Genomic DNA, 21864 nt, shown 5'->3' with positions numbered 1-21864 from the left:
AGGCTTTTACTTGTGTCTGGCAAAATGATATGGTGTGAAAAATGCTTTAGAAACGTGCAGAATTTCTCATTTTCCATCATCTTGCTTACTTTTTGCCCCCCTCTATTACTTAATTTTGCAACACCAAGAGGACTAGAAGACGCCTCTGACAAAAGCTGAGGAGATCCTTAACAATTTGTCTTTTTGCTGAAAACGTGAAGAATTGATTGCGTTGTTCCATAAGGTAATATGAATAATTCTTACCTACAAAAGCGACAACATCTCAGAGAGTGCTGTACTTACTCTTTACTAAGTAGGAGATTTTGAAGTGCTCTCCTATCACTCTTCAGTTTCTTCACCAGCCCTCGGAGGTGATGACATTCTTTAACGTGGTCTACCTGTTGAGAGGCTGGATGATCCAGGTCTGCAGAAGGTGAAGATGACACAGCAAGTAACTGTGATGACTCGCTATCTGCTGGTGACACCCGGGTGTTCTCCATGGCACCTAGTTTCTAAAAAGGATAAATTTACATACACAAAAAAAAAATACCACAAATGCAAATAGAAGAGGAAAATTAAATTTAACAAAAAACAATTTCACTTAGGCCATGAGAAAAGATCAAACAGAACTTAATCCTAAAACATGCATTTACATTCAAGTCTGATAAAAGAAAAAAAGGGAGGAAGGGGACATGGTGCAGACATCAGTTCACATGTGCGTGCTACAATACGCAATGCTGATACGTGCCATGAGCACAAGCCAGTGGTTTTGTATTTTCTGCTTGGAGATAGGTAAGACAGCCACGTGACTATGATCACTCACCTTTTCTAGTTCCATAATCCGCCTCATCAGCCTCTGCTTGCTCCATTCACTGTAATCTAAACACAAAAACGAAGCTTTAAACAGGAAACTGTATCAGTGAATTAACTTTTTTTGTTGTTGTTTTTTTAACTTCTGTCCATACAAAAAGACCACCTAAAGATCACTGAGCCTCAACTTTAAAGATGCAGTAATGAAAAGATTAAAACAGTCTTGAAATATCTGACTTCCTATACCAGTTAGCTCAAAAAACAATATACCATTCATGTTTATCCATTTCCAACAGATACAAATAGTTTTCCAGCAAAAACTTAATCTTAAAGTGATTCCAGTCCAGAACTTCTCGGGAATAATAATAAAGGAATGTCTTGCTGGAGCAGCATCCCCACAAGTAAGGGAGAGACTATTGTAAGAAATTTCTCATTCCAAATTCTGCCTATCACAAATCTCCATCTTTGTCTTGTCTCCCTTATTTCTAACATTGTTGTGTCTTGCCCTCTCTCTCAAACACATTTTTCAAATGTACCTAAATCCCTTGCCCCTCATTCACCAACTTTTAGCACCTACTTTTTGTTATATTGGATGCAAGAGAAGTGCTCACTACGTGATCGAGATCTTCTTTCAGACTCCGATTCTCATTCTGTAATTCTTTGATGTTCCGGGATAATCTCAGGACAGCAGCGTTCAATGCCTTTAGTCGTTTTTGGGTATCTTTGCTCTCTATACTTGAAAAGAGTCAAGAACAGAAAGTTAACTTAAAAGCAGAGAACAAAAAAGCAGCATCAGAAGGAATGGAACAGCCTCACTGTCCAAGTCAGCTGGCTACAGTAACTGTTTCACCTCCCTCCCTGACAGCATTTCACAACTTTCTTGATTTGAGGAGTTGAACGCTTTTTCCTAAAACAATAGTTAAAGACTGTCTTGCTCACTTTCACAATTCTTGCGTGAGTTGTATTTATTTATTCTTCTAAATGTTTTGTTAACTAATCATATAATGCTTTACCAGTGATCTATGGACCAAAAGATCAAAACACACTTATCTACAGCTAATGGAGAGACTTCTCCAAAAAGCTGTTCAGCACAGAAAGCTAACCTGTGTGTACTGAATTGCCTTTTTTTTTTTTTCGACTCAACAAGCAAATTGAGATTGGGAGAGCAGGCTATACACAGGAAAAATAACTCAAATCCAACATATAAATGTATTTTACACAGAAGTGTAACTATAAACGCTTTAATATGAAAGAAACTGGTCCTGAGACTGCAAACCCCTAAGAAATTTCTTTAAGGTACATTTCAATCAGTGAGAAATTTGAAACGGATTTGGAGGATATAGCTTACATTGATGTAGTTGGAATGAGAGTCACCAGAAAAGGGAAATTCTGCTTTCCTGTGTTAATAATGCTTTAAATGTCAGTGATTTTGCCTATTTTTTTTCTAATAAAAGGAGGAAGAAAACTCAGCTTCCAGATGTTCAAAGTTGCAAAGTTTGGTCACAAAACAGATTTCTAGTGAGATGAAATAATTGTTCCCCATCACTATGAGAAAAATCTTGAAAACTTACTTCTGAAAACAAAGGATAGACTTACTTTTGGACAAATGCCAATGACATACACAGAACAGTTTGTGAAGGAACCTTACATCACTTATTCACTGAAATAATTGTAATATGAAGGGGAAGACAGTCTACCATTAGGCTATCTAAGTGAAAAGATACCTAATTTACCTTTGGAAATTAAAAGGGAATGAAGGCAGGAAAACAAATAAATAAAGCTGGTCAGGTATCATGGATGACTATTCATAAAACTGCCCCAAGCAGGGAGTAGAAAAAAAAAAATCACTAAAAATAGGAAACGACAGCAATGATAGAAATCATAACTGTATGACTGGGTGCCATTATTTCAGGCTAATCAAAACCAAACTGAAACAACTGCAGACCATGTTGAGGGTTTGAAAATTTGTCTAGTCTTTAGCTGCAATTGGGAACCACAACCCCACGTATAAACACTCATAGTTCAGTGAAAATACTGAAAAGAGGAGCTAAACGCCATTCACTTCAGCCAGAAATAATGTAGACAAGCATCACGAAAGAAACACACTCCTACAACTCCTTCTATGTGCCAGAGTCCTGACCTTCAACAGCACCTATTATTTCAGTGCTTGGCCTCTCAAGTAGAGACTGACACTCATATAATTGAGAGAGACTGCCCTGACCACTGCTTTTTGAAGCTATGAATAAATGAGGACAAGGAAGAGACCCGATGATTCATTTTCACCTGTGACTAAATTAAGTGTGATGGCTTACAGCCTTGAGAGGCTAGTCACTGCATGCCTGAGCCAAGGGAAGAATTTAAAAAAAAAAAAAAAAAGGTGACAAACCAAATCCCTGTTTTCAAACCACAAGAGTCAACAGAAATCAACAAAACACAACTAGTGCACATAATGACCCACGAAGAGCTTTCATGTTTCTATCAATCCATATAATGACAACCAAAATTAAGATAGCTGCCTGTGCTTAAAACAAAGCCAAGAGGACAAGCAAATTTGGAAGTGGTGTGCTTCACTACTGCAATAAATTTTCCTACCCCACAAGACAGTTACCTTCTTCTCAGCTCAACTAACACTCCCTTACTCTCCTCTCTTACTGTAGCTTGGTCTTTTGCCTTTGTGCTTTGATTTTTATTTCCTCTGTATACCATTTCTCACAGCATGTTTACCCTCATCACCATCTGTACACCTGCGCACTGGTGACAAGCACCAACACAAGCTTCTCTGACAACGTCTTACTAGCGCCACTCATGGATATCTCACTTAAGACACCCTGAGCTTTGGATCTGTATCTCCGTACCGCAGGAAAATCAAGTTTACTCCAAAATAACTTCAGTGCAGCACGCACCATAGAGCGAGGCCCAGAACTGACTCAACAGTAAAATGTCAAAATTCTATTGAGTTTGTTTTAATCAGCAGTCATATCAGAATAGGCATAATTATGGAGGAAGATGGATTTTATTTAACAAATAAACTTTCAGAGCTTCTGTGGACTTTTTAAATAGCTCTAGCATTTTTCCCACATCCACAAAATGATCTATCTACAGAAAAAAATGTGACTAAGACACATGCTAAGGCTGTGAAGCTAGCCAAAGCAGTATGAAAAAGCAAATCCAGCAATCTAAATGACAAAATAAACAGTTCCCATGTAATTGTTTTCCAAAGTAGTATATGAGTGATATATGAAACATATATACACTAATATCTGCTTCAGAAGAATGAAACATACTTTTTCCTCATAGTTTCAGATTTTGCCAGGAGGACTTGGAGACGGTGAACCTGTGAAGTACAAAATACAGATTCTATTAATGTGCTAGCTGTGGGAAACTCACATCATTAACGAAACACATTTGGTCATTCGGTGAATATCAGAGCAAGACCTTTTGGGTAGTAGTAGAGGCAACAATGCCATCACTGAAAATCAGGCTATTGTTATGCTGCCTTTCACCTATGCACTACACACAGATGTACATTAGTTTCATTATTTCCTCTTCTTGATTACTACACTCAACTTATTGAGGAAAAAAGATTTTTCAGTACATATAGAAGGAGCTGTAAGAATACCAGTGAAAATCTGATTCTAATGACAGGTTTTCTGCAGCTTAGCTGCACCTATCTAAAACGTTTTATTTATACCTCAACTCAACAACTGAAAAACTTCCTTTCCAATACGCATAATAAAAGCCTTGTCAGATGTACCTCTTCATAGTAGGTTTCCATAGCTATCCTCATTTCTTCCAAATTATTGGTCTTCAGGTCTGACTGGAATTTGCTAAAAATAGAAGAAAAAAAAATAATCACACTGGCAAAGCCACAGCAATACCTGTTGGTTTACAGTTTCTGGGTGGGTGGTTTATAATTTCTACGATGTTCTCTGAGTTTGCTAATTTGTGTTAAGAAACAGAAGAATATGGATGAAAAATATTGGGTTTCAGATTCCCTTGATTATCTTATCCAATACAAGCCCCTACCCCTCCAAAGTCATACTTGATAGCATTGTCTTTCTCCTTGCACTGTTGTTCTAGCTTGAGAACCTTCTGCTTTAATCCACTAACCACCTACAGAAAGAACAAAGAAGTCATCAGTCCTACAGTAATCCGTCTCTTCACAGAAGTTGCATTTCTCCATAATCTCACCCTCTCTTTATAAGTTGTACCTAATCAGACATACTTATTCCTACTTACTTTAGCACTTAATAAATCACATGCATGTCTGTTACCCTGTTTCAAACAGGACACTAAAGAAATTAGATCCCTAACTTCTATCTATGGCAACATAACCAGTTTTATAATATTTACACATAATGAATAAATAAAAACAACTCTGCCCATTATTTGCTGCTTTGAATTTAGGAGGATAACAGGGAGAACACAGATGCAAACAGACTCGAAGTGACAAAGAAAGCTCTCTACAAATCAGTTAATTCCAGATCCTTGTTACCTGACTATAAAATAGTTACACGATTCCCTAACTGTTTATTCTTTCTAACTTCACTCTATTTTTTTTTAATTCAGTAGTGGTTCAACTTGGCAAGAGGAAAAAAAGAGAAATGAAAGCAAAAGGTAGGAAACTATTACCCATCCATTGTCAGACTTCTTTTCTGACAAAGCTCGTGCCAGCTCAGAGCACTGCAAGAGAAGACAAATAATGCAAATGACCAACTTTGCTACTTTATTCTACTGTCAGCTCTTTCCACGGAATTTTCTAATCTACTTGTCTCCATAGTCATTTCACAGTCCAACAGCTTAAATTTAGAAGTCCCTATGCTCACCAGTTTGTATTAGGATGCTTCTCTCAAGATGCAGAAGAGAACACAGAAAACAACAGGCGCAAGGAATTGTATTGGGTTTATGCGGACAGATTTTGGTAACAGGGGGGCTTGCAGGGGTGGCCTCTGTGAGAAGAGTCCAGAAGATGCTCCACATTAGATAAGAGCCAGCTCCAGCTGGCTCCAAAAGGGACCTGCTGCACCGCTGAGCCAATGAGCGATGCTGGTTGCACCTCTATGAGAGCATACTTAAGAAAGTAAAAAAAACAACGGCAGCTGAGAGAGAGGATTTGCAGCCTATGGAGAGGAGCCCACAAATGAGCAGGTGATCTGGTGGGAGCTGCCAACCATGCTGGAGCACTTTGCTCCTAAAGGATGGACTCTGTGGTATGGACCCTTCATATTCTCCTAGGAAGACAGGCTGGGAGAGCTGGGGATGTTCAGCCTAAAGAAGAGAAGGCTCCAGGGTGACCTTATTGCAGCTTTTCAATACTTAACGGGGGCTTACAAAAAAGATGGAGAGCAACTTTTGGCTTAGTCAGATAATGACATGACAAGGGGGAACGATTTTTAACTGCAAGAGGGGAGATTCAGATTAGAAGTTAGGAGGAAGTTCTTCACTCAGAGGGCCGCTGAAACAGGTTGCCCAGAGAGGTCGTGGATGCCCCATCCCTGCAGGTGTTCAAGACCAGGCTGGGTGCGGCCCTGAGCAATCTGATCTAGTGGGTGCCGTCCCTGCCTATGGCAGGGGGGTTGGAACGAGTTAGTCTTTAAGGTCCCTTCCAACCCAAGCCATTCTGGGATGCTGTGACCCACACTGGAGCAGTTCTTCAACTGAAGTCTGTGGGAAGCCCACACAGCATCAGTTTGGGGAGGACAGCATCCCATGGGAGGGACTCCACACTGGAGCAGGGGAAGAAAATGACCACGAAGGAGCAGCAGGTGACGAAGTGTTATGGACTGACCGCAACCCCCTAGCTCTTGTTCCCCTGCACTGCTCGGGGAAAGGAGGTAGAAGTAGGCGGACCTGGGGTGGAGAAGGAGGCTTAGTTTGCTTTTAATTTCTCACTGCTCTAGCCTATTAGTGATAGGGAATAAATTATATTAATCTCTCTATGTAGAGTCTGTTTTGCCCATGATGGTAATTGGTGAGTGATCCCCCTGTCTTTATCTCAACCCTTGAGCCCTTTTTCATCGTATTTTCTGCCCCTCTTCCTTTGAGAAAGGGAAGGAGAGCACAGCTATGGTGGAGTATAGCTGCCCATCAGGGTGAAAATACTACAGGAATTTAGTGAAATTCAGGTCTTCTTTGATCCTAAATGTTTCTCAGCCTCATGGGTCTGATAATAAAGCCCATTTTTTGTTTCCTGGTTCAGGTCTTGGGACTGCATGCAACAGTCACCATGCAAGAGGTTAACTCCCTTCTACTCTCAGGCAAAATATTCAAAAAGCAGACCTCTTTTTTCAGAAGGGACAACAATTCAATTTTACCTTCAGAAATGAAAGTTATCTTTTCAAAATAAGCTTATCTGCACAGCATGGTGTTATCTTCCCTTAAAGGGAGCTGGAATGGTAAGCTGAGATACACAAAATGGAAATCACTTTGCACCAACCAACCACCTCTCATATTCAAGTTCATCACTCCTAGGAGTCAACACACTACAGACTTCTGAAATTCAGTGAGACAAGGAGATGAGGACCACACCGCTCAGCACTCTTCTGCCTATTTTTATCCCTCTCCCCACCCTTCTCCACCTCCCCATCCCCAAGAAATAGTCACCTTGGAAGGATCCAACAGTTGCTCAATCCGTTTATCCTTTCTGTTATTCTCTTCTTCTAGTCGACGGAGCTTAGTTTTCATTCGATCTCCTTCATTTTTCTGAGCTTGTATTGTCTAAAAGAGGAGAGAAAAATCCTAAGCTCATTTCAGAGACAAAATCACACGGAATTTTGACATGGAAATGTTTTGATGCCGATAACAATCCACTTATGATGGCCAGGACAAAGCAGATAAAAAAAAAGACCATCACGCTAAGGCCAGGGCTGACATGTAACAGAGATGACAGGCAAAAGATAAAAAGAAAGTTTTAACAGAAAGGCAACCTTACACAAATGATCTACAACAGCCAAGATATTTGTTTACAGGTATCCCTAGGGTTCAACTTGCCTAGTGTTCAGCTTGTCCTCATCTTTCATACACTGCACAAAGATCAACTGACAAATTGTTAAAATGTGATGAATAACAGCCAGGAAGGGGGGAAAAAAAAAAGGAGGGGAAGGAGGGGTGTGCACGGAGAGTCAAAGAAACCAATGCAATGAACCTTTTTAGTGTCCAGCTAGGGCCATGGCTGGGGTTCAGGACTGGGTATACTTCAAGGCTTCCACCTCCAGAACTCAGAAGTATCTATCACACCATAAGAACAATGAAATTGCCTTAAACAGACATAAGTTTAGTTTAGACCTTGCATTATAAATACAAAAAAAAAAAGTTTGGTGGATGTCTCAGTTGTAGAAACCAAAGTATTCTGAACCAACAAGGTCTGGACATCTAGAGATGGACGGAGCAGCCCTATAACTTTTATTACGTAAGCATCAGAGAGACAGTACCTTTTTAAGTTCTATTATTTCATCATACATATCTTCTTTTTCTTTGTAGTCAGGAGTTCCAGGAATGTAGCCTAGAGAAAAAGGCACATAAAATAAGCAGATCTGAAAAAAGTACCTTCTCCTAAATAAAAATCTTCTAATTTACAGAAAATATTTAGAACAGCACCGAAGTGGAAACTAGACCATTTTAAAGAGAAATGAGATCAAAGGAATTAATTTTATAAACAAAAATGGAGATGTTACCTTATGAACCTTCTGCCAGATTATACGTCAAATTTCTCTTAAGTATCTCCCTTTTCTCTCATGCTAGATTAAAATACGCATCTCAAGAAAAACAAACACTTCACAGAAGACTGAAGTCTTTCCATCCCGACAAGTCAATTACTTACAAAAGATTTCTGAAAGATGTCCAAAAGACATTTTTCCTATTGATGCCTAATGTGTGAAAATTTATTGCCTTTCAGAGTTGCTGGAACCTATGCATATAGGTATAATAACAGCATAGGTATCATTTGAAATGGAATTTAAAACTAGGATTTTTAACTTTACAGTTCTCATTGAAGAAGAACAGGATAAAAGTTTTAAATTTTGCTTTTCTCATAAAAACCAGTTGATTTTAATATCACAACCACATGATAAAACACTTTCTAGAAAAGAAGTAAAAGGAGTCAATTACATAGAATTTCAGGCAAGCAGATGGTTTCTATCAATGGTTCCTAAACTATGCTTTGCAAAGTCACAATAAATTGTCTACAGCTGGCCCATTGAACCATATTATATTTGCAGCTTTTTCAGCTGAAAAAGCATGGCAATTTGCAAGAAGTTCTGAAAGCTAATAGTGATTCATTGCTCACAAAAATCTGGGAAGCCGCCTTAACCAATTTACAAATCTCCAAAGTATTCCAATGATCACATTTTGACACATGTACTTTAATACAGGTTAAACTGAACGGGTCTTGCCTTACTAAAGCTAAGATCTTAAACAAATAACGCGTGGTTTTACATGGAAAAAGAAGTGACATCACTAACTTTTATCTACCACACAATCACAGAGTTTACCATTACTAGAAGAACGGGAGTGTTTTGGCTTCTTCATTCCTAGAGCTTCCTTCAAATACTCCGGAGTGCTACTAGAAACACTAGATCGCGCATGCCCCACGTCAACATCTGATTTCAGGGGGTGGCTCACTCCTGCCAACAAAAATGGAACAAAATGCAAAAGTCAGAGATAATTGTGAATTGCGCTTGTGGATTTATTCTAAGCAAATACGACACAGAAAGCTCCAGATGCTGTTAATCATTCCTACTATAAATTCCAATGCTCAAGATCAGACAACTCAAACGCAGTTCCAACCACCCAAGTAATACTGAAATGACTTCCTACGTACCCTCTAAACAAATACATATTTACTGTTTAAGTATCATATGTTAAGCTGTCCCCAACAGTGAATTTTATCCACGTACGCAGATACAATTTCTGTACTGATACCTTGTTTCAGTGATCCCAGCCACATCTGCCTTGGGTTTTTTACAGCTGCATTCTCAAAACATGCACTGCCTGTTCCCTGCAGAGATCTCCAAACGGCAGTTTTTTTAGGATACAGTTGTGTGCTAGAGCTGTACGGAGACTCTAAAACAAAATAAAATATCTCTTGCCTTAAAAAGTTCAAAATCACAAAAATTCTGCCTTGTGCTTCAAGGTGCTTCCCAGACACAGCCCTATCACTTAGAAAAATATATAAAAATAATATCAAAAATAATAATATAAAAATAATCAAGAACTCCAACTAAGCTATAAACTTCAACATTTAGCCTATAAAAATCTAACTTCACTAGTTACAGAACACAAATCTCAGATACATGTGCTCTGCACCCACCACTGAGTAATTCTAGGGAGAATCATAAGATGTTGTTTCAAACAAATCCTGCAGTTCCTGCGTCCTGTAGAAACCTATCTTGTTGTGCATAATGGAAGCAGAAGAAAAGACTTTGTAACTCTTACTTGGTGACTTCGGAGGCTTGTGAAAAATTCTCTTCTTTAACCTCTGAAAGGAAAAAAAATTATAATAATATAATAAATAATTTATATTCAAATATATAATGTATATTTAAAATATTCCACCCTTCAAACACTTGAGCATATAACCACAAAATCGACTCCAATTTTATATTAAGAGCACTTACTCTAATAACACAAAACCTGTGTAGAAAAGAAAACCTGTAGCATTGAGTACATGCAGGTTTGGCCACAGCAACAGTCACCAAACTAAGGCGGTAACTACTGAAGTTTTATGCTACAAAATAGTGTATTCATGCTCAGGACATTAAGACCTTCCCCATCAGTGCTAAGTACAAGTGACAACAAGTCCAAGATGATCACAGAGCAGAGGCTGATCCATAGGACCATTTAGCTAAAGGAAAGGCTTTCTGAATTCCACGAAAACACTGTAAAATGATTAGTTAGGCCCATAACTTGATAAAACAGCAAAATAAAGCCAAACATCATTTGCAGCTCCCAGAAGAAGAATTTAGAGAAGGAAAATTTAGAAGCCAAAATTACATCTGGAATTAGATGAGGTTTCCATATCCAACTGCATCGCAAGGACATTGTTACTTCTCCTCTCTGAAGGATCTCTTATTGATCAGGAGACACCACGTGGGTGTAGTGTGAGCAAGAACACTCTGAGAGGCCTTTTTAAGGCGTTTATCTGCAGAATGCCATTAATAAAACTCACCATTTCTGCATCTGATTCACAGGTTATCACGGACAGGCTGTCATCTCCCTGGGAAATAAACACAAACTGCAGTGTTTGCTACTCTCCAAGTAAGTGGTTATAATGCAAGTCCAGAAAACTTTACTTTCTGTTACTATTGCAACAGAGTTTGAGTACAACAAAATTCAAATGGGAAATGAGTGGCTACTTTTACAAAACATCATCTGCTCTAACACAAACATTCTGTGTGATTCCTCCCTTGCTAAGCTATGGGAAAGAACATTTCGTAAACTAGACTGGAGAAATACTGTGGCTGAGAAAAAAAGATACAGCTAACGAATCAAAAAGAAGTGTTTAATTTCTCCTCATATTAAACTGACAAATTTCTCTGCTTCTCAAGTGTGAGCATATCCATAGCAGAAAGAAAATTTCCACTTCTCTTTCAAAGTATATGAAAGTGCGCTGCCCTCACAGAAAGAACGTTTTCACTAGCTGCCAACTCCACGGCGCTTACAGCTGCAGCACCATTCTTTGGAAAGATGCTGATCTATCTCATTGAGGGGCGGGGGGGGGGGGGTGAAGTATTTTTTTAGAACCCCAGTTGACAGAAAAGGAGATGGGATTGACAACAACAGAGCAGATACAACGGCATTTGGTGCTGGCTGTGAGCAGGCACGCACACATCTCATGCGCCATGCTGTCTAATTTTTAATTTCCTGAGGCAATGTTCCCCGCAGCACACTGAGAGATTCTTTTTATTTTTAAGGCCTTTTAATCGCTCTGCATGATCTCTCCACATAACTGCACCTACTGCAGGAGGAATCAGATAAAGAACGAGAAGGCGCTCGGCCTCTAGAGAGCATTCAGCAGGATATAAAGGTGCCGTGACAAAAACACTCCAGTTCACCAGGATATAAAGGTGTCGTGACAAGAACACCCTTGGGAGCCTTCACAGCCCCTCTTCCCCTGCACAGCAGGCTCATCGCGGACAGGGAACACGGGGGCTCTGCGCAAAGGGCCCCAAAGCCTCCCCCTGGCTGGGGAGGGAGAAGGAAAGGGGCGTCAAACCCCTCAGGCTCCGGGGTCGAAGCCCTTCTCCTGAGGGGGCTCCGGGCCTTGCCACGGGCCCGGGCCCAGGCCGAGCCCCGGCCTCCCTCTTCCTCCTCCTCCTCCTCCTCTTCTTCCTCCTTGTCCTCGTCCCCCTGCCCCCGCCGCTCCTTACCAGCTGCCCCTCCGCGGCCGCCTCTCCTGCCCCTCGGGCCATGGCCGGGGGCGGCCTCAGGGGGGGGCCGGGGCGGCCGCGGCCTCCCCCTCACGGCACTTCCGGGTGCGCGGTAACCATGGCAACCGCGGGGCGGCCCGGCGGCGCTCCGCCCGCCGTTGCGCTACAACGGGGCGGCGGGGCCGAACGCGCGCCCGTGCAGGGTGCCAACGGGGCCCTCGCCCTCGCCGCGGCTTCGTCGCTGCCGCCTCCGGGCCCCGGCAGCTACCGGGCAGCCCCCGGCCGTGCTGCGGGCCGCCAGCGCCCCCCAGCGGCCCTCAGCGCCCCGCGCCGCCTTGCACGGCCGCCGCGCCCACCGCGACACTCGCTTTACGGCCGGCGCCGGCAACGCGCGTCTCCACGGTTACGGTCTCCGTGGTTACGGTCTCCCCTGGCGACGGGGCCTGCCGGCCGGGGCCGCGCCGCCATGTCGGCCTGGCAGGCCTGGTTCGTCGCCCGCGCCCGCCGCAGGTTCGCCATGAGCCGCGAGTGCGCCCGGCTCCTGCCCCGCGTCTGCGCCGCCCTGGCCGACCCGCGGCAGCCCGGCTCCGACGACACCTGCCTGGAGAAGCTGCTCGACTGGCTGCGGGACCTGACGGAGCTCGGTGAGGGGCCGCCGGGCTCCTCCCGCCGTCCGCGGGCGGCCGAGGCTCGCCTGGGGGCCGGGTGGGCGGCAGGGGCTCGCCTCAGGGCCGGGGAGCCTCCCTCAGGGGCCCTGCTGGCCTCCAGAACCGCTGCTGGTGCCTGAGGCCTGTAGCGGGGTCCGGGCTCCAAATAAACCCAAGTTCCTGTCAGGGGGCTGTGTGGTGCAGTCATCCCAAGCCTTAGCGCTGTGGGGTCGTGGCACAAGCGCTGGCAGTGACGCTCTTTTCTGTCCCGGCTTGCTCTAGAGCCTACCCTGAACGTGGTGCGGGACAACCCCTGTCTGACGGAGTTCTTCATCTCCGTCCTGGCGCTACCAGAGCCGAGCCCGAGCATCCTCTCCTTCACTCTGCGGTTGGCCGGGTTACTTGCAGCTTCGGAAGATTGTTTCCAGCACTTGCAGGTGAGTCAGGTGCCTCGCGTCTGCTTTTTCCTGTACTGAGGACTCGTAGAAATGTACCAATATTGTTTCTATTTCAATATCGCATGCACTGAACAAGTCAAGAACAGTGATACTGCTATGAAGACCTACAATCAAGTTATCCCTTCAGTTCCCACGTAAAGCAGCTGTCATCTTATTTCCATCTTGCACCAAGCAGTGCTATCAATGTTAATAAGTAGTACTTCTCAGTTTCAGTTCAAAACAGTACATGGAATAACGGTATCTCTAACACTAATTGCAAAATATCACGTATACCTGGACAGATCCTTTAGATTTAAACTGCAATAACAGATGTAGTTTTCAGGCTGAACAGAAATCTTTGATTTCCTGCAAAAACATGGGAACTTTTTAAAGCCCTGTTTTATACAACAGAATACATTTGTAGAACAAAACTGAGAACCTGAAAGGCTTTCTTCAGGGAGGAGATACATGCAACATAAAGCAGACTAATGGAATTTGTGTGTATGTAATTTTTCCCCAGAACCTTAAGAAACAAACAATTAAGCACTTACAGTGTTTAGTCCGTAAAAGACAGGGATGTTCCATTTAAGAATAAGATATGAAAACGTTCTATTTCAGTGTTGTTTCCAGCAAGAGAACATTTCACTACAGTATTTCTATTAGTGACCTGGATGACAGAGCAACCTCTCTGCACCCCTCAAGTCCCTTTGCTCGCTGTTTACTGTGTGAATTCTCTGTCCTCAGCAGGAGAACCTGTTGTTCAGGCTCTTTGGCGCAGGTGGGACGCTGAACAGGGCGGTGTGGGAAGACGCGTCTGTGCGAAGTGGCTGGGTGGAGGGCGTGCACAGCATGATGCATCACCAGCCTGCCCTCCACTTCCTCTGCAATGGTGGTGAGTACTTCCAGGATTGGTAACTCTCCAAATTCCCTTCGTCCCTTCCATTCCAGACTGTTGCTCAGGTGTTGATTGAGAGAGAGGAGTTTACATTTACGCAAGATAAAAAGCCATTTATCAAAAATACTCAAGTCACTGAAAGAGGGTGGGGTTTTTGTTAAATCGCTTATGTATTTAACTTTTTTTCAACAGTGAAGATGGTGCCCTTTATGGAGGGGAGAGACGCCAATCTTATGGAACACAGGCTAAAAATAGCTTATTAAAAACCTTTTGTATTTTTATTTATAATTTGTACCAAATTATATTTTGGTAAATTTCGGTGTAATTTTAGAACAGAAAGACTGATCAGGGACTCCGTTTCTTAACGCTTACAATTGCAGTCCCGTGTCCTTACACAGCTATTTAAGTTCTTCTGCTAACAGCTTTAGATTCCCTCTATAAATGGGTCTAGAAGACTGGATTGGTGTTAACTGTGCAGCATGTGGTCCTGGCCGTATGATGGTTAAGTGGTACTGTTGCTGCAATTCCCTTTTTTCCTTGCTGGCTGTGTCTGCAGATGGTACAGATTCCTTCCATAAATACACTGTCGACTCTCCTAAGACTGCTAACATTATACAGAACTCTTCTTCTGTTCCTGAGTTACAAACACACCTGAGGATCTGAAAAAACTCTGCTTTCTTCTTTTGTTTGCTTGTACTTAAGGACTGGATAACTTTAAAAGGCATTAGAGACTACAAAATAAAATATTAAAAAACAAAACCAAAAAAAAAGGAAAAAAAAATGCCACATTTAAACCCGTGCGATACCTGTATTTGAATAATATACAGTCAGACTGCAGCAAGGCTCCACAATAAGAGGGCAGCTGGTTTTTGGTTTGTTTTGGTTTTTTCCTCCACTGACTTTTGCTTTGTTTTCACACAGGAGGCATAGATGTAATCTTCACCCTGCAAGGAGATCCCAGCCTGTTTGTGGCTTCAGCTGCCAGTCAGCTTCTGGTGCACATGCTCACCCTCTCTGTAGAGTCTGAAACAACTACACCTCTCAATGAAAAAGACTGCGACTGGCCAGCATGTGCCCAAACGATTATAAAGCATATAGAAAATTCTCTTCAATCTGGCTGTGCCTCTCATATCAATCAGTCACTAAAGCTGTTAACTAGCTTGTTTGGCAGTTGTCGAGCTACTTGGACAGAGGTACTTTGGTTACGTATAGCAAAGCAAGTGGAATCCTTCTTGACAGAAGACTCTGTTCAAACACGGCACATGCTGGCGGATCTTTTGCTAAACATGTCAAGGTGAGGATCTTCTGATCCAGTGATTAGAAATACCCATTTTCCACCATCTGTATTAGTAGGACATATTACTTACTGTTCTTTCTTCGCAGGTCTCCTGTGTTTTGTGACACGGAAGGCAGTTTTTGGGCATTAGTGACATCTGCTCTGGAACACTTAACCCCAGTACAAGCAGGTCCTTTGGCAGTAGGAATTCTGAGTCTCCACAAATGGTAGGAGTTGTTGCTGTGAAATTTTTGCACTCTGCAGATGTTCGCAATATATCTGTTGTGTTTCTAAGAGCTTTTTCTTCCCTGCACTGCATTTTTCACTATGTTGCTTAATATGTAGGATGGGTTGGCAAGAACCAGGCAAGTAGCTAACAAGCTTCAGACACTGATAATTAGAAAGGTAGTTTTAAAAACACAACTGAAAGGAGCCAATGTCACGTTCACATGTATACATTTGCGTCTTATCTACAACCAGCCCGTCTCAGAAAGAAATACCAGACTCCTTTAACTTTGGAAGTTAGGCCAAGGTTGATCATGATGGATACAATTCAACTGTCAAATCCAATAGTATTTGGTCAGTTTTCTCTTTCACAAAACCAAACTAGCGTAAGAACTTTCACTGCTGTCCAGCAGAAGCATGCTTCATGCAGATGTCATCTCTGACAACAGTCATAGCAAAGCTTATGTTAGAAGGAACCAGTAGAGGTGATCTAATTCAACTTCTTACTCGTTGCAGGGCTGACTTCAAAGATGGATCGGGTTGCTCAGGGCCTTCACCAGTCAAGTTTCAGGTTTCCAAAGTTTCTCTGGGCAGCTTGTTCCAGTGCTTAATCAGTCTTACTCTGAAAAGTATTTTCTATATATCCAGTCGGAATCTACCCTGTCGCAATTTAAGATTATCGCCTCTTGTCTAGTTGTGCACCTCTAAGAAATCTACTGGCATCTTCTCTGTAAATCCCCTTTAGGTAGTGAAAAAGCATCAAGAAAACATCAGATGTTAGAACGAATATAGCACGTACAGATACTGATTTAAAGGCTAATTAACACCTGTGTCTTAAGGATACTTTTTTTTTTGGACACAAAATGGCTCTGTCTAAACATTCTTCTTACACAGGATTCCACTCTTCATTGCTGGATGAGGCTGCTTATGAATTCCATTTCTGCTCTCCTTTCAGTTAGCCAAAGAAGATTGGAAGGCGGCTTGAATTGTGATAACACTTTTATTGCTGTCACATTGCTGGCTTTTTAAAAAGCCTGTGTGAAAAACATTAATCTGCTCAATGTTTGGGGACAGATGTTTGGGAAAGAGTTGTAGTGTTCTTGTTATGGTAACTGCTGTTTCCTCCTTGAAGCCCACAAGATGTGAGGATTCAGGCAATGACTGTTCTACTTCAGCCAATGGACTGTATTTTGAGAGCAGCCTCCCAGCCTCTGGAATACGCAGGTACAGTTGGGATAGAAAAGTTAGAGGCTAGTCTGCTTGCCAGCGTTTTAAATGTCTGGTGCAGGCAAAACTGGAGGAAGAATAGAAGGAGTCAAGGTCAGTAGCAGTGTTTGCGGTGAAGTGCAGCATCCTGCTGACAGTTGCATTTTAAGGGTTATTCACACTGCATCACCTGAAAATTGTAACTTGAAAAATCAACTTTAAAAAATCACTGTCATTTGTAGTCAGTAATAACCTGAGCTTCTCCCTTCTTTGGTCCTCTAGGTTTGCTGGATGAGTCTGTTAGTGATCCCTCCACTGTCGAAAGCCTTCTGTCCTCCAAGTCATCTTGCAGTAGTCTCTTGTGTCAGACACTTGCTCATTTGGAGAAGCTGCTGTCTCTGGTAACATTTGGAGAAGAAAAAAGCCTGGGGGTCAATTTGGTCCTTGAAAGCTAGGATTGAGAGTAGTTACAAACGTTTGCAGTAGATCTTAACATAGAGAGAAGTTGGCAGCAGGGCTTCCGTATGTTACAAAAAAATAAAATGCAGCATGAGTCCAAACGGGAGAACGCTGGAACACTGAAGCTTGTAAAGAGAGTGTACTTTCTTTTAAATACACCTTCACAAGCTTTGTTACCATACATCCCACCTACTGCAATTACTGATCCAATGAAAAACAGATTGAACTGCTTTCCCAGGTAGTGAAAAGAATCTCCTTTCACCTGTCCAGTAGTTCGTTGGGAAAGAGGAAGATTACTTTTTTGTAGTTATTAGCATTGTGTTACCTTAAGAACGCTAGAAGTTGTAATTTTTGCTGTGTCCTGACTAGAAACTCCTGCTCTGTATGCATGCCTGAAACATTTGCTGGAAACCTGCCTTTTTTTCCCCTTCCCATTAGATTCATTTGCCAGTGGATTTACCCTATACATCTTTGCTACGTTCTTTCGTGACAATATTGCAATTCTGTAGTGGTCTCCTGATTCCAGCTACTCCTCTGGGAAGCAAGATAAGCCAGATTTTGATTGGTTGCGGCAGAGTACAGAAGTCAGCTCTGGATGCCTTGGCAGCACTTTCTGAACGGAAAGGTGAGTTAATCTTAGCTCTTTATTTTAGTTTTGGAAGTTACTTGACTAATCTATAATTACAGAATTTTCAATTCCCCTTCACCAGTCTTTCTGAATGAAAACTATTAATTCCATTTGTTTGAAATGCATTTGTTTTTCCCCATTCTTCCTACTGTCTTGGCTAACCTTACTTTCTGTTGATAAGTTAGGTCAGGTAGTGCCGTAATTAAAGCAGCTTAGCGATTGTGACAAGTTGAATATCTCTCCTTTTGAGGACTGTACTTTCTTCAGTAAAACAGTATTATAATTTTCTTTCTTTCTGTGTTACAGGAGTTGAACTGTTCCCTTGTCTCAATATTGGTTCTTTAGTTTGGGTTTGTTTGTTTTTTAAATGTTTCAGGCTGTGACACAGTCATAGGAAGTCTATTTGACATCCTTCTGGCATACCTGGAGAGTCCAAACACCAGCCCTACTGTGAGTATAACACTAAAGAAAAAGCCAACTCTATTAGCTTAACCAGTGGGATATAGTCTTAAGAAATAGTGTGACAGTAGTTGTTTCTTAGCGCAGTTTCTGTTAGACTATCTGGAAGACTTGTTCTGGGCGGCTTGCAGGAAATAGCTAACATGCTAGAGAGCGAGTAATGGACCAGTAAATTCGGTGTTCCTGAAAAGACAGGAGACCTCACATCTGAGAGTAGGACCAACGTACTCAACTTGACACGACCTTTAAATATTGAAGTCTTTGCAGTAAGTTTTTGTTTTCTTGCTTTTTGTCCAAAGGACTCAGGTGGCAACTGCAAATCAAAAGCTGGAGACACTAACAATTTTTTTTTTGTTTTTAAATTTGAGAACAGGCATTACTTAGGAGCCTGCTAGAGATGTTACAACGTTATATAAGCACTATTTATTTGTGGCTTACTTCTTAGTATGAAAGCATATGTTTTGTTTCCCCTGAGAATTTCTCTGTAATCCCGAGCCAAAACAAATTTTATCTAGCATAAAAGCAACAATGCTGCCTTCTGCAATATAGTACATCTGCTTTATATTGCTTCAGGTACTGAAGAAGTCATTTCAAGCTATGTCCAAATGGTTGGCACGCTTGCCAGAAATGTCCTGCTTCAACAGTCAGTGGCAAACTGAGAAGATTTTGCAAGGTAACAAAGCTATTCAAGTTAGGACAAACCGCAGCTAGTGGTACATCTGAAATCTGCTCTCACCTACCTTTCCCACTCAAAGCACTTAGGATTTGTTTATTTACAGTTACGGTGAATTTAGGTTTATCTGCTCATATAGTGCTTTGAAGAACTCTGGGAGAAGCACACAGCATCAACAAAAAGGATTGCATCAGATAAAATGATATAGAGGTTGTACATAGATTGCTCCGGTTAGGTTTGTCACCTTTCATGTCCATTCAGACCTGTCACTTGGCTTTCACAGATGTGTTCCTGGTGCTGCAGAAGCGTTTGTGCAGTCCTTGTTGGGAAGTACGAGATTCTTCTCTGGAGTTCCTCACCTCCTTGATTAAAAGCATGAGAGGTATGTGCAGAAATTTAATCGTTCAGATTAGAGGAGCGTTTTTTCTAATGCTATGAAAGTCAATAGGGCTTGTGCAGCATCTCTGACCTGTTACTGCAGGGGAAAGAAAGAAAAAAAGCTGAACCTTTTACTCTCAGACCATGATCAAAACCTGACAAAAAGGTTGATAAACTTACCCTACTCTTCTGTAGAACTCTGATTGCTGTGTCTGCCTTAATGGTAGTTTTGGCAAGTTAAACCGAGGGGTGTTGAGACCATCATCTCTGTTGAGACATGTCAAAGTAGGTGACAGTGCTTAGGCAGATAATACTTTCCTTCTACCGAGTTTGCTCGGCAGTGGAATCTGTTTGTTTCCACTCAACAGGCTGGGGGCTGTGATATAGGAGGCTCTGAAAGCCTAGATCTATTTTGCATGCTTTGAATTAACTACTGCTTCTCCGCTTTACTAGTAGCTCAAGCACTGCAGCGGGTAGCACTAAGGCAACATGAATTCTCCTACAGTAGCTCTGTGATGTTAGAATAGAGGAGGATGTTGTCTCCCACTGCTGTCCCCAGGTCACAGAGGGAATGTCCAGCACACTCAGCTCTGTTAGCATTCTACCCTGCAGCCTTTCCCAGTGGTGCTGCTGTGGTTGCATTCTTTTTCTTTGCCATATGCCTCAAAACCAGTAAGGGAGGACGATATTTTATCCAACTTTAAGCAAAAATGTAAGTTTGATGAAGCTGAAGCCATGTTGCCATTTACCTGGAGGAAGTCTTTCCTCACCATTAGAACAACTGCAGGTAGATTTGTCCAAAATCTAGCATTAAGCAGGGCTTGACTGGAAGTCACCAAGCTGCTGCGAAACTGGGAGCCTTACGCAGGGTGTCTGTGCTCCTGTGAGCAACTGCCTGCTCTCTGCAGTGGCTCAACTCACTGGCAGCTGTCCCTGCAGTCAGCAGGCATTGTTGTATGATGCAAAGAACTGTTTGCATTGGAGAAAACTTCATGCTCTGAGAGAATAAAGCCTCGCTTCTTTGGATTGCTGTCTTGCTTACAGACCAGGACGAGTTCAGGGAGTCCCTCCTGTCTTCAGAGGTGCCAAAGCTTACAGAAAATCTTCTTGAGGATCCAGAGAGCTACGTGCGAGCGAGCGCTGTGACTGCTGTGGGACACTTGACCTTCATTACTTACTCTCTTCCAGAGTCAGCTGTCGCAGGGAATCAGTACAATAAAGAGGTATGTTAGCTTGTATAGCTCACTGCAGACTTGAGCAGAACCACACATCGGTTTACTGCTGTATTACAACTTCCTTTCTAAGTCACCTGCAGTCTACTGCAGGCATATTACACAACCAGTAGTGAAAAGGGACTGAATTTTTCTGATCTATATATATTAGATTTTTTTTTTTGGCGCATGTTCCTCCCCTCCTTTTACTTTCTTTGTCTTCTGACATTTAGGACACTACAGCAAAGCTTCAAGATATCTTGTCGACAGACCCAGAGAGCTTTCCTCGGAGGGCTGTGATCAGCATCTTCACCAAGTGGCTGAAACAAGGCTGCACAGGTCAAGCGGAAGATACAGAGCAGTTTGTCTCTAGAGCGATCCAAACTGTAGAGCGCGACTTAGACTGGGAAGTCAGAATTGGTGGGCTGGAACTGGTTGAAGTTTTCTGTGTCCAGACACTTTGCCGAGTTGGCCTTCCTAAATACCCCTGTGCTCCTGCCTCATCCGCAGTCACTAGTTCCATTCAGCAGAATGAGTCGCTGCAGATATTTTGCCAAGCAAAACTGTTCAAGTTTTTGTTTTGGTCTTTGTGTGACTATGACAAGCCAGTGGGTCAGAAAGCCTGTGATATACTGCTCGTCTTAAGAGCGAGTCTCTCTCCAAGTAGCATGCTGAAAGATTGCCAAGGAGCTGGAGATTTATCTGCCGGACATGGCATTCCTTGGTTGCAAAGGACTCTAAGGCAGGGTTCTCTGGCTCAGAACTTCCCAACAGATGGTGGTAATGGGGTGGACTTTGAAGATCCAGAGAGCATGATGCTAGCTTTGGGAACAATAGACTTAGAAGAACTACACGATGAACTAAATAAAAGTAGTGACCATGTAGAAAAAAGCCCTCAGTCCCTTTTAGAGGACATCCTCGCTACTGTGGGGACCATAGACGAGAATGAAGCTGACTGTTACTAAAGACATGTTTTGCTCTGAGGGAATAGTGCTGAAACAGTTCTATTCTGGAGGAGAATTTTTGCTACCAGTCTCAAGTCTTTCTTGAAAGGAGATAAAAAAGCATTACTCAGAATGGAGAAAAGGATGGTTTTGTTAGCTGTTAAAGAGATTAGAAAATCTTTGCTTTAATACTGATGATTTTATTTAAAGTACAGTTTCTAATGAATTGATCTGTTTTTTTTTTAAACTAAATAAATTCATTTGTTCTGTT

General features: G+C 42.2%; 2 protein-coding genes across 4 annotated transcripts in view; one reads left to right on the top strand and one right to left on the bottom strand.

The window, feature by feature from the left end:
* The window catches only part of IQCE (IQ motif containing E), a 26033-nt gene extending 13739 nt beyond the window's left edge, over window positions 1-12294 (bottom strand). The window contains exons 1-14 of one of the 2 annotated variants that reach the window (XM_035549020.2): window positions 12156-12294; window positions 10955-11002; window positions 10222-10264; window positions 9709-9849; window positions 9279-9410; window positions 8220-8290; window positions 7393-7506; window positions 5422-5472; window positions 4832-4902; window positions 4544-4616; window positions 4074-4123; window positions 1367-1524; window positions 803-858; window positions 283-491 (exon numbers count right to left, since the gene is read on the bottom strand). In XM_035549020.2, coding sequence (XP_035404913.1) covers window positions 283-491; window positions 803-858; window positions 1367-1524; window positions 4074-4123; window positions 4544-4616; window positions 4832-4902; window positions 5422-5472; window positions 7393-7506; window positions 8220-8290; window positions 9279-9410; window positions 9709-9849; window positions 10222-10264; window positions 10955-11002; window positions 12156-12197 — 1259 coding nt within the window. In that variant the 5' untranslated portion in view covers window positions 12198-12294. The remainder of the gene's footprint in view (window positions 1-282; window positions 492-802; window positions 859-1366; window positions 1525-4073; window positions 4124-4543; window positions 4617-4831; window positions 4903-5421; window positions 5473-7392; window positions 7507-8219; window positions 8291-9278; window positions 9411-9708; window positions 9850-10221; window positions 10265-10954; window positions 11003-12155) is intronic. The other variant, XM_035549021.2, reaches the window with a different exon arrangement.
* On the top strand, window positions 12196-21864 carry BRAT1 (BRCA1 associated ATM activator 1). Of its 2 annotated transcripts, none has more exons than XM_035549017.2 (13): window positions 12196-12799; window positions 13085-13239; window positions 13984-14131; window positions 15056-15428; window positions 15518-15637; window positions 16768-16859; window positions 17124-17242; window positions 17739-17925; window positions 18305-18378; window positions 18961-19060; window positions 19344-19442; window positions 20483-20661; window positions 20883-21864. In XM_035549017.2, exons 1-13 carry the CDS (start codon window positions 12196-12198, stop codon window positions 21612-21614), a joined length of 2982 nt encoding a protein of 993 aa, XP_035404910.2. In that variant the 3' UTR covers window positions 21615-21864. The 2 variants fall into 2 exon arrangements, with proteins under 2 accessions (XP_035404910.2, XP_035404912.1); XM_035549019.2 differs by having other exon boundaries at window positions 12592-12799; window positions 13987-14131.

Source organism: Cygnus atratus, chromosome 15 (assembly GCF_013377495.2).
Source record: "Cygnus atratus isolate AKBS03 ecotype Queensland, Australia chromosome 15, CAtr_DNAZoo_HiC_assembly, whole genome shotgun sequence".
Lineage (NCBI taxonomy): Eukaryota > Metazoa > Chordata > Aves > Anseriformes > Anatidae > Cygnus > Cygnus atratus.
This window is presented reverse-complemented; position numbering and strand designations above follow the sequence as displayed.

What these genes read in the sequence shown, in the direction of transcription:
- BRAT1 (XM_035549017.2), top strand. Translation starts at nt 12,196, where the DNA reads ATGGCCGGGGGCGGCCTCAGGGGGGGGCCGGGGCGGCCGCGGCCTCCC. An exon ending in AACTGAGAAGATTTTGCAAG is followed by an intron (nt 19,061 to 19,343) that starts GTAACAAAGCTA and finishes TGGCTTTCACAG; the next exon opens with ATGTGTTCCTGGTGCTGCAG. An exon ending in CTTGATTAAAAGCATGAGAG is followed by an intron (nt 19,443 to 20,482) that starts GTATGTGCAGAA and finishes TCTTGCTTACAG; the next exon opens with ACCAGGACGAGTTCAGGGAG.